The sequence below is a fragment of the Pelophylax lessonae genome (assembly GCF_965119305.1).
Source record: "Pelophylax lessonae genome assembly, chromosome: 5".
NCBI lineage: Eukaryota > Metazoa > Chordata > Amphibia > Anura > Ranidae > Pelophylax > Pelophylax lessonae.
This window is the reverse complement of record NC_138772.1, coordinates 385,051,251-385,063,854: the sequence shown is the minus strand read 5'-3', so window position 1 is coordinate 385,063,854 and position 12,604 is coordinate 385,051,251. Positions and strand designations below refer to the sequence as shown.

At 42.6% G+C, this 12,604-nt stretch overlaps 1 protein-coding gene across 4 annotated transcripts in view; it reads left to right on the top strand.

Moving 5' to 3' along the window:
- Positions 1-12,604, top strand: part of ANKRD12 (ankyrin repeat domain 12) — a 333,910-nt gene that overhangs the window by 227,106 nt on the left and 94,200 nt on the right. For all 4 annotated transcript variants that reach the window (XM_082257365.1, XM_082257363.1, XM_082257364.1 and 1 more), the window contains one exon: positions 8,258-8,405. In XM_082257365.1, coding sequence (XP_082113491.1) covers positions 8,258-8,405 — 148 coding nt within the window. The remainder of the gene's footprint in view (positions 1-8,257; positions 8,406-12,604) is intronic.

Genomic DNA, 12,604 nt, shown 5'->3' with positions numbered 1-12,604 from the left:
GATCGCCGCCGCCTCCACCGCCACTTCCGCGGGCGCAGGGGAGCTCCGCTCCGGCGTCCGTGAGCCCGATGGCTGCGAGTCAGGGGAGGAAGACATCCCCGCCGAGGCCTTGGAGCAGCGACTTGCCTGGGGACTGTCGGAGACTGGCAAGATGGCGCCGGGAGGACACGTGGCCCGGCTCTTCCCCGGGCGCTGAGGCTTCGGATCCTTGGGCAGCTTACCCTTCGGCTTGGTCGACATGGCAGCAGGACCAGGACGATCCAGAGGAGCAGGACAAGCCGGCAAGCCAGGTACAGTAAACAGAATGGCCCTAAAACGGAGGAATTTGCACGGATGGTCACGGAGCTCTGCAGCCACACGTCCGCTCAGACTCACATCCCGGCCACGCCCCCGCGTTTAGACATGTTTACACATGCTTAGGCGTGTCAGGCTTTTTTCGTGCCCAAAGGCTCCTCTCCTGAAAGGATTTTGGTGCTTTCAGATTTCTGCCCCTAATTGCCCATGACTTTAAATGCCTGTAAACTCCAATGTGTGCGTGGACACATAGGCTAACATAGAGGGGCGCTTAGAGCAGAAAAAAAAAAGTCAAATGCCTGTAAAGCTGGCCATACAATATACAATTTTCTTGTACCATTTCCCTTTTAGATTTATTAAAAACTTATAATATGAGGTCAAGCCTAAACACTTTCAACTTACTTGTACGCAATCAGGCAGGCCCCTTGCACTACATAGTTGCCTGTTCACACCGCATGCAGTCCAGTGCATTTTTTTTCTGCATCAAAAACGCATGGAAAGTAGGTTATATGGTTTTCAATGGCATAGTTCATACCAGTGCAGTCAGTTCCAGTATGTAAAAAAAAAAAACGGAACGCACCAAAAACACACTGGAACACACATGTCCTTATTTACGAAAAATGGGGGGGGTGCACTTGTAGCATCAAAAACGCGCATGCAAAAAAGGAATCCGGACTGCGTTTCTATGGTATGAACTAGAATCAGTGTTTTTCTCAACTCCAGTCCTCAGGGCACACTAACAGGCCAGGTTTGCAGGAAAACTGAAATACATCACAAGTGATATAATTTGCTGCTCAGTGATTGCAGTATTCTAGTCTACATCTCCCCAAGGTAATACTTAAAAGCTGGCCTGTTAATGTGCCCTGAGGACCGGAGTTGAGAAACTCTGAACTAGATAGTTGTATAATGTATGGCCAGCTTAAAACTGGTGTTTGGCAGCTCAAATGTGCATTAGGCTTAATACTCCCTTCCCTCCTGACTAAAAATGCTGTGTTTGAAAGGTGCCCCCTGTACTCCTTCATCTAAAGTAAAGGCACCCTAAAACAAGAGTTGTGTTACTGGTCAGATCACCAGCTGAGAACAGAGAAGGGAAAAAAAGAAAAAAAAAAAAAGAAAACAAATGCAGTCACCACGTATAAAGATTTTTAAGCTGCAATATAATAACATTTATGGTACGCCATTGACAAAAGACAATACCTATATAGTTGTGATGCTGTATATCACCCTAATACACAAATTTTTGCTCGCAGAACAGTAGTTGGTAGTTGAAACCATTAACAAAGAAAACACATACTTCTAGCAGAACAATACTCACTTCACCACCAGTGATGTGCCGTCCTCAAGCTCCCCACCCGGCCGCTAACATCTTTGGATAGCCGGCTTCCAGGTCTCGATCGCCGGCTGCTGTCATTGGCCGGCTGGTGATGACGTCACTCCCTCGCATGCACACGAGTTTTGTCAGATTCGACATTGCCAGATTCGAACAGTGAGCTGCGTGTGTGCGGCTCACTGTACAGGGGTGGACTGGCAGGCAAGTAGCTTTAATGCAGAAAAGACCAAGCATGTCTCTGTTCTGCATTAACCACTTGCCGACTGCCGCACGACTATATACTGCGGCAGTCAGACTCTCCTGGGCAAAGTGACGTACCGGTACGTCACTCGGCCACGAGCCTCTAGGGGGCAAGCATGCGCCGCCGGGGGCGCGCTCCCGCCCCCGCTCGTTCCCTGACATCCCCTTGCGTGTGACCGGCCGCTCCGATGTCCGCCGGTCACTCGCAATCTCGTGCAGGAGAGGGAGAAAGACAGACGGCTGATGTAAACACAGCCGTCTGTTATTCTCCCTTAAATCATCACTGAGGCTATGCGATCCTGCTATGTAGGATCGTATGTCTCTGTGGTGATCTAACAAGCCACGCCCCTAACAGAATCACACCCTTAGGTACACACTTAACCCCTTGATCACCAATAAAGTTAACCCCTTCCATGCCAGTGTCATTTTTACAGTAACAGTGCATATGTATAGCACTGATTACTGTAGTAATGTCACTGGTACCCCCAAAAGTGTCAAAAATGTCAGTCAAGGGTCTGATCTGTCCGCCGCAATGTCGCAGTCCCGCAAAAAAAAATCGCAGATCGCCGCTATTACTAGTTAAAAAAAAAAAACCCAATAAAAATTAAATAAATCTTTCCCGTAGTTAGTAAACGCAATAACTTTTGCGCAAACCAATCAAAATACGTTTATTGCGATTTTTTTTTTTTTTTTACCTTTTTTAAAAATATGTAGCAGAAAAAAAAATTGGCCTAAAATTTTAAATTTTGATTTTTACTTTTTTTTTTTTTTTTTTTTGAGCATTTCATATAAAAAAAATGTGAAAAATATTATTTTTTCAAAATTGTCGCTCTTTTTTTGTTTAAAGTGCAAAAAGTAAAAATCACACAGGTGATCAAATACCACCAAAAGAAAGCTCTGTTTGTGGGGAAAAAAGGACGTCAATTTAATTTGGGTACAGCGTCGCACGACTGCGCAATTGTCCGTTAAAATCACGCAGTGCCGAATCTCAAAATAGGGCCTGGTCTTTGAGCAGCCAAATCCTCCGGGGCTTAAGTGGTTAAAAACCTTCCTGTCCACCGATTTTAATACAAAAGCCGAAAGTTCCACTTTAATGGCCACATGAGCAATTTTGTATTTTTTCTTTATTCTAATGTATAAAATGTTAATAGCAATAATAGCCAAAATATACTGTATATAATAGGGAATGCAAACAACCTCTTTGCTTGATAACGCAAAAGGAATTGAGACAATATTTTTTATGTGGTCCCTTATGAAGCAGTTTTCCCAAACACAATCTATCATATCATAAACAAGAAATGTCTTGTTTTCATTGTTAAAGTGTCACTTAACCCACATCATAAAAAACGATCAATAAATGGTGTAATTCATGCTGTTTATACTCACTCAGTCACTATGAGATTAGTTTTCTGTATTCTGAAAAAAAAACTGATTGATCCTGCTGCTCTCTATCGCCGCCTTCTGTTCATGTCCCCATTCCAGCTAGAGATTTTGCAGCTGTGGTGGAAACTCTGCACATGCTCAGTTTTCAATGAGTTTCTATGCTGAGCATTTCTTCCCTATCTCATCTGAGCAGCCCATGTGACTATAGAGTCACACATGTGGGTGTATATACAATTGTAAATGACAGCCCACTCCCTTCCTCCTCCTCCATACCCACTAACCAGCTAAACACAATGGGGGTGGGATATTACATTTAGATTATTCCAAGACAAAGGCTAGATGGGCTTGACAGCCTGTGACTGGCAGAAATCTACCCACGCCGTGCTACCGCCAAAAATAATAAAGATTTATTTCCAGTATATATTTTTTTGACAATTGAAAACAATTTTTCATATTTATTTATTTTTACTCTGTATTCCAAAGGCTGTTTTTTTTTTTTTGAACATTTGACCTGCAGCAGAGGATTAGAAGCTGCTCCTGCTTTTGTTTACCTGCAGACAGGCTAGGAAAGACCTGGGTCATGTGACAGCTGTATGTCAATTAGGAAAATAATTACGGTGCCATCATCCACATTCAGAAATAGAAGGGACAATGGAAATTAAACAGTGTGTGTTTCGGATCACTTTAATATTTAGGATATACAGTGCATGTCAAGATAAACTCAATATAAAAGAACCACCTGAGCAATCTGTTTTGGCAGTCCAAAGCCCATTCTCTCAGCAAAGGGGTCTTTCTTGTTCTGACTTACTGAAGAGGACAGGAAAGTCTGTGTATCCCTGTACTGTTTCGCCAGTGCTAAGTGGAAGCAAGGTGTTAAATCTCCAAATTTGGTTAGTATTTTTGGGCTATGTATTTGCAGGATATACGGTTTGTGTTGCCTACTTAGTGTAGCAGTGGCATTAAACACAAAAGCAAATATTTATTGTATTGCAGCTTACCAATTCTTAGATGTGATGGCTGCATTTATTTCCTTTTCAAGACTTTCTTTCTATTTTCATCTGGTGATCCAGCCAGTAATCTCATGTTTTTCAGAAGAAAAAGCTCTCTGGAAAAATGTATTAATTACAGGGATGAGATAAATCATTTTATACTGACATGGTGCTTACAATGATCAGCTTTTATTTATTCATGTAAAACAGGGGTGTTTAACCTTTTGACCTTCCTGGGCCACAATGGAAAAAGATGATTTGTCTTGAGCCACATTTGCTCTGGCATGGCAGCCCGTTCATGCAGGAAAAAAGGTTCCTGCACCATTTTTGAACTGCAGTGGCTGTGAAATCACATGGTGTTTTTCCACCATGTGATTTCCCATCGCTTCCCACACCTGAAAACACTCTGCGTTTTTAGATGCATGGGGGTGCCATTAAGAATGACTGGCAGCCCTGCAGGTGCAATTCATGTACCTGCCACCAGCCGCAGTAGTGTGAACCTAGCCTAAATTCACAGACAATTTTTACAATATTACATCTGTCTATGAATATCCAATACAGACATTCATGGACAGATGTAAAAATGTATGGAATTTAATGGCAGTTGGCGGCCCTAAACACCCCCTCTCCCCACCTCCACTTCCATGCAGCTAACTGGCATTTACTTGCCTGGCACTGTAGAGTCTCTGTAGCTGTTGCATTTTTACAAAAAGAACACCCCCAGCATTCTTTTAGCTTTGCTGCACGGCTTCTATGTAAATGCATATAAATGGCATCCCTTGCATCACTCTATAGCTGCCGTGTCGTCTCTTCCGCATGGGGTTTTTCCAGACATGCCCTGACATGCTAAACTCTCCCAGGCTGAAGACAAGACATGGATGAGTTAGTTTGTTGTGGAGGAACTTGACTGACCTGAACAGAGTCCTGACCTCAACCCAATAGTACACCTTTGGGGCATTCTCGTCCAACATCAGTGCCTGACCTCACAAATGCACTTCCGGAAGAATGGTCAAACATTCCCATAGGCACACTCCTAAACCTTGTAGACAGACTTCCCAAAAGAGTTGAAGCTGTTATAGCTGCAAAGGGCGGGCCAACTCAGTATTAAATCCTTCGGACTTAGGCCCCTTTCCCACATACGGTCCGTTTGTCCGTTTTCATCCATCCGTTGACGGATGAAAAACGGACATCAATGCATTTCGATGTAAAAACGGATGACAACGGATGATCATCCGTTTTCATCCGCTTCCGTCAATGTCCGTTTTTTTGGAGCGAATTAATGCCCTATTTTTCATCCGTCAAAAAAACGGATCGGACGAAAAACGGATGTAAACGGACAAACGGTCCGTTTTTCATCCGTTTTTGCATTGGTAGTGGATGTAAAAAGAACTGATGAAAACGGACAAAAAACTGATACATTTTGACGTGACTGAACTGAACGGGGACAGTATGTGTGAAAGGGGCCTAAGGCTGGGATGCCATTAAAGTTCATGTGTGTGTAAAGGCATGTGTCCCAATACTTTTGACAATATAGTATATGCCTATTCCTTTAAAATAAAAAAAAGAAATAAAAAAATGTGGACTGTTTGTTTTCCATGGAGCAGCATTAGAATAGTTCTTGTACCCATAAATGTTTACATCCTAGGGAGCATGCTCCATCTCCCTTTTGTTTTTTTCACAGCTTCGCTGCCCTTTGCTTTCAGCAGTAGTGATAGTCTCTTGCACATATTCAGGGTAGACTAGACATGGCATACGTAGAGCATGTAGATTTAAAGCGCATCAACACTTTTGGTAAGCATTATTAGATGAGCATGGTGGATAATATTATTGCTACTACTAATATAGCACCGATTTTCTTGTACGTATTGTATTGATGTGTCTATGTAGGAAATCCCTCAAGTGACGATTATGGTGTAATAAAATATGGTGGCTTGGTGTGCGCAAGTACAATGTACTTGGCAAAGTACAGGAAATGAGGGCAAGATGAATTGCCAAAGATGGCTGAAAAAATGTATTGCAAATCTTTGGAAATTAGTTTGGCAGTCTTCAAGAAAACACATCTGATATTTCCAGTCTGTTATTAAAGTAGTATGTATGGAGTAAGTGTCTACAAAGGGGAAGTTTTTGACAACAATGCAGTGTTAAAGAGGTTGTAAACCCATACGAAATCTTTTTTTTTTTTTCGACCTGAAAGAGAAACACATAATGAGCTAGTATGCATCGCATACTAGCTCATTATGAAATACTTACCGTATTTTCCGGCGTATAAGACGACTGGGCGTATAAGACGACCCCCCCCCCTAATTTTCATCTACCGGTAATACTTATACTTAGGTTACCTTGGAAATATTATACTCGGTTTATAAGACGACCCCCCATTTTTGGGGGATTTTTTTTGAGGTTCAAAAGTAGTCTTATACGCCAGAAAATACAGTACCTTAGAACGAGCCCCCGCCATGCCGTCCACTTAGCTGTATGACATGTCGGCCATCTTCCGGGATCGCGGCATCAGGCCATCACTCACGCGGCACGCGCGCGGGAGCCAACAGTCACGGCACGGGGCTCTGAAGAAACGGCACCAGCTGCCGTTCCTTCAGAGCGCATGCGCCAGTGACGTCACTGGCTGCATGTAAGGTAAATATCTCCTAAACGGTACATGTTTAGGAGATATTTACAGTACCTATAGGTAAGCCTTATCATAGGCTTACCTATAGATAAAAGTGTCAGAGGAGGGTTTACTTCCTCTTTAATCCCTCACATATACAGCATGAACAGAGGAAAAGTCTTAAACGGCATTGCAATATTTAGTCCTGGTAAATGTATTGACTGTTAATAAAGGTCATAGCCTACTTTTACATGCAGAGGTTACAGAAAGCTAGTGTTGTGTCGTACGCATGTGCATTGAGGTATGCCTGAGGGTGTTTTTGGAAATATGTATAGACCATACATAATTGTGGCTGCCATACGTCCATCTTTGATAAACTGTGTGCTAATATTGCCAAATAACTGGAGATGGTATATAGCTCTACAGATTTCTACATTCTATTATTTCTATATGTGCAAATATCTTCCATGTTTCCAAAGTACATTTAATGCTATATTGTCACCGCTCATGTTTCCATGTTTGTTAAACGTAACATGGTTCTAAAGGCTGACATTCCATTCACAGTAACGCGACTTGTCAGGCGACTTGTCAGCCTGACAAGTCGCGGTCCATTGACTGCTACAGGACCCGTTCTAATAGGAGCGACACAAGTCGCTCCGACTTAGAAAAAGGGTCCTGTACTACTTCGGGGCGACCTCGGAGCGACTTGCATAGACATTCATTATATGAAGTCTGTGCAAGTCGCGCCGAAGTCGCAGTGCACGGGACTTCACAAGTCGCCCCCGAAGTAGTACAGAGTCGTGCCGCTGCAGTGTGAATGCGGGCTGAAGGTGTTATACCTTTTTGCATTCTATGCATGAAAATTAAAAAAATCTGTGTGCCACCTGAGCCCCCTCCGATCCAGCGATGTTCACGATAGCCTTGGCTGTATGGGGACTCTCCCTCCTCATTGTCTGAGCCAAAAACTAACTTTAATATCACCTAAGTATTATAAGGCAATACCTAACTAACAATACACTTAGTGCTGGTTCACACTGGTGTGATTTCTGATGCGTCTTGAGTTACACAGAATCCGAGTGACAAGGGAAATCCGACTCTGTGCCGTGAGATTTTGGGAAAAATTTCTGTGCTACTTTGGAGTTTTTAGTGTTATTTGGCTCCATAGAATATGCTAACCACTCCCAAAGTTGCTTCAATGTTGCACTACAAAATCGCACTAAAAATTGCATCAGAAGTGTATCACAGTAGTATGAACTGAGCCTTAAATGACACTTATCATGGAATAGCTTTAAAAGAAACTTGAACTTTTCTAGTGTTTGTATAATGTATTCTATGAACTGGACAAAAAACTTCAGATTGCTTCTATTTCGTTTTTTAGGCAAGGTCCTCATTTATTTTTTTTTTCTATCATTGTAGATTGTAAAATTACTTCTCCGACATGGTGGCAATGCATTTCAGGCAAATAAACATGGAGCACGTCCTATTGATGTGGCTGACTCGGTGGAACTAGAGCAGCTACTAAAACAAGAAATTCCCCTTTCTGATGATGAGGAAAGTTATACAGGTATGCTGTAATTACCTCTGTCTGTTTATCCTTGCATTTTCCTAAGTTTTTCCCGATAATACTTTTTATTAAAGTTTTCAAGATAACACATTAATACAAAGAAATAAAAAGCAAATATAGGTAAGCACACGTATTGGTAGAGGAAATGTATAAAGCAGTTACAGGAGGTGTGTGCAATCACAATGTAACTTATAGTAACAGTATTAAACAAAGGGGTTTTACATTTCTTTGGGGATTATTATCATGGCACATCCCCTATGCTCCCAGCAGCTGGAGACATTAGTGAATCTTTTGAGGGGCTACTGTTCAAGGGTCCATTGGGGCTTTCCAGGAGTTTAGCCTGGGACAAACTTTTCTTATTTTATTTTGAAAGAAATTCATTTTTTTAGTATGGAGATTGTTGTGCCTAGATAAAAAAACACATATGAAAGTTTTGCATTCACATACAGTGACTGTTTTGGAAACGTTTTACCTACAGAGCGGTCAGTGAATGAAATGACCATAGTGGGGTTTTAAAGCCCCACTCCAGACTGCTGTTAAACTTACCCATGCAGTGCCATCCCATCCCCTTTCCCAAATGCTCATTTGGCTAGGGGGTGAAGTAAAATGGAATATTTACCTATTCCCTTGCTCTCTTCCCTCCTATGCAACCAGGCCCCTAAAACTGCTATAAGCGGTAGTAAGCTGCATAAAAAAAAAAAAATTGGCACTGGTTAGTTTAAGTCATAATGTGCTAGTATGCATCGCACTACAATTGCTAGCACATCATTACAGACTTACCTGAAAACTAAACCCGCCAGCGCTGTGCTGGCAACGCTTAAAGACACTTCCATCTTCACCCGATCTTCCTTCCGGGTTCGCGGGCTTCAGCGATGTAAATGGCCTAGCTGGCGATGACGTCACTCCCGCCCACAGGAGTCGCTGTTAAAGGCACGGGTATGCCGTTTCTTTAGAACGCATCCGCCGGGGATGTCACCCACTACATCTAAAAAAAATATATCGTAAACGATGCACGTTTATTGGATATTTACTGAACCTACAGGTAAGCCTTATTACAGGCTTACCTATAGGTACACATCATACATGGGCATTTACTCCCTCTTTAATTGGGATGCCCATCCTCTTGCACCTCTCCAATATCATCACATTCAATGCAGGGTCAGTAGTCCTGCATTGTACATGAAGATGGTAAAGGTCCTCCCATAACACAGGAGCGTCAGACAGTAGAGGAGCGCACTGGCTGTCAGGGGAATGAGGATCAAGGTAAGTATACGTACCTCTTGGGACTGTAGCTGAAGCCTCTGTTGGCCCATTAGCGAATGTCGTTGGGTACCCCTTAATTTTGCCATTTTTATTGTTTCATTGAGTGAGACCTGTTTCCAAAGGGGCTGCACCCAAAAGGATGAACGGGAGGCATTTGAGAGGCACTATTTTTTACATGCAGCCTTCCTTCTAAGCTGAACTGTCATTTTTTGGGGTTGTTTTCTGGGTGAAATAGAAAATAATTTTCTCTGGTATTTCTACATATATTATGTTGTGTACTGTTAAAGTGATTTTTACAGGGAATAAACCTAAAATGGACGTTCCCCTTGGCATGTGATGCTCAACCAGCATTCTGCTGCCATTTCTTTGACTAACAACCCAAGATTTCTTGCAACCTGTTTCTCTAGTTTCAATGTTCTCTCCATGATTGTGTCAAACTATATCATTGCCAGTAGTAAGGCTAGCAAGATAGGAGCCCAAAGATTGATGGGTGTGGAGAAAAAGAAAATCACGAATAAATGTAGAACACACTAAAGTCATGAATGAATTTAAAATGCACATTTCTGTTGGGGACTTTGATGACGATGACTGGAGCGATGCTCTGCTGACTTGCACGCTGGTCTCCCCTAAAGTCGCCAATAGATTGACCCAGGTATATATAATGCATAGGTCCTATCTCTTCTTTGACAGATTGGCCAAATTTGACTCTTTCTGGGATCCTACCTGCCCCAAATGCTTGCTGTCCCCGGGTACTTTTGGTCACTTACATTGGCATTGTCCCTGCATCAGGGGTTTTTGGGCACAGGTGATACAATTCTTGCATGACCGTATGGGCACTCCGTTTCATTGGACCCTAAACTCTGCCTCCTGGGAATTTTCCCTGAAGAGGATATGGACAAACATACTGTTACATTTTTGCACGAGGCTTTGTTTAGTGCCAGGAAGCTGATTGCCCGCATGTGGATTCAACCCTTGTACCCTACACCTGCTATGTGGATTGCGGATGTCAACCAATCCCTGCCCTACAAGAAGGTAATCTATATCAACAGGGGCTGCCCCCAGCGTTATCATTAGATATGGGACCGGTGGCTCTAGGCCCCGGACACTTGCTCCTCTTAACACTCCTCGGTTTGCCACTGTATTTACCTGCTATGCTTGGATGAGTTATTTTTCCTGTTATTGCCTACCCCACTGTGCATCTTTCTTTATTTTGCAGGAGGTTGGCTCAAGTTTTTATGATGTGATTTATTATGTACCCTGCCTAACCCATCTATGGACTCCTTTATTGCCTCTTTTTCATGTGCTGTATGACATATGCCTATGTTATGTTTTTTTCTTTTGTCATGTTTGTATTTTTGTTTGCACAGAACCCAATAAACGTGTGTTTTTTGGAAGAAAAAAAAAATGCACATTTCTGCCAGTAATCAAAACCCTTTGGCCTTTACTTGGTTAAACAGTCCATTCAATTGGTTGCATACACTTTTCAGCATGCTAACAAAAATAGCGGTATGTGGCAGATGTATCAGGGCACTGTGTTAATTGTAGATGGTCTTCCTATAGCTTTTTCAATCTATTCTAGCTATTTACAGTGGCAAAAAAAAGATATGTGAACCACTTGATATTAACCAGTTTTTTGCAGTATTTTGCCATATAATATGATCTGATCCTCTGATGTCTGGAAAAAAAAAACTTGGCTTGCTGTACTAGCACAAGCAACGTTAGTGAAGCGATATCCCCCACTGAGCTATTGTGTTCTGACAGGGGGACTCACCCCAACCCTTCCCCCGCCAATCACCCCCACCCCCTCAGCCATCAGATGCTGGTTTTCCCAGCATGCTCATTCGACAGAAGCTGGTCGTGAGACCGGCTTCTGTTGGACAGGAAGTTGTGCAGGCGGGTTCGAAGGGATTGCATGAGGACTCGAGGGCATACAATGCGATTAGAGGAGAAGCGTTTTAACCTCAGGCAACGTGGGGGGTTCTTTACTGTTAGGGATACAAGATTGTGGAATTCTCTACCACAAGAAGTGGTTTCTGCGGGTAGTATGGTGGCTTTCAAAAGACTCTTAGACTTGCATCTCAAGGATCAGAACATTCAGCCACACACACCTACACAGGTTGAACTGGATGGACTATTGTCTTTATTCAACCTCACCTACTATGTAACTATGAAAGTTGGCAGGTTCCTGCTGAACCAACCGTTTTCTGCCCATGTGTATCCAGCTTAAAGTGATTGTAAACTCTTACATATATGCCCTTTGACGTGACTGGCCACAGGTGATAAACAGAGATGAAATAAACCCTCCTACATTAATTGTATCTGTCTATCTACAGTCTTCTCTTCTTTACATCTGTTCAAAGTGCTTGAAAAGCTTGTCTGAGCTGTCATGAAATAGGGGGCAGAGAGCTGAAGAGGCACTCTGCAGAGCTCAGTGAGGAGAGCTCTGAGAGCTGCTTGGAGGGAAGGGACACACCTCCCTTCACACAGGAACAGGCTGTCAATCAGCCGATCCCTCCCCTGTAGCCATTTTTCTCTTGGTGTCAGGAAAACTTGTCAGAAGTGATATATTCAGATAGCAAAGGAATGAAGCAACAGAAAAAACTGACAGTTAGTGCTCTGGATAGAGGACAAGTACACACTATACAGGGATATGCTTTGTTCATATTTCATGTCTGATATCTACATCCAATTTAAGTCACAACAATAGACAAACACTGTGTGCTTAAGCTGAAAACACACACACAATTCTAATTTCCGTGTCTTTATCGAACACCACCATAACCCACTTCCAGCCCAAGCCAGTTCTGGCATTCCTCTCTTAACATTATCTTTTTGTTGCTAGAACCCCCAAAAATTATACATGTGTATATATATGTATACACACACACAGTATCTCACAAAAGTGAGTACACCCCTCACATTTTTATATAGATTTT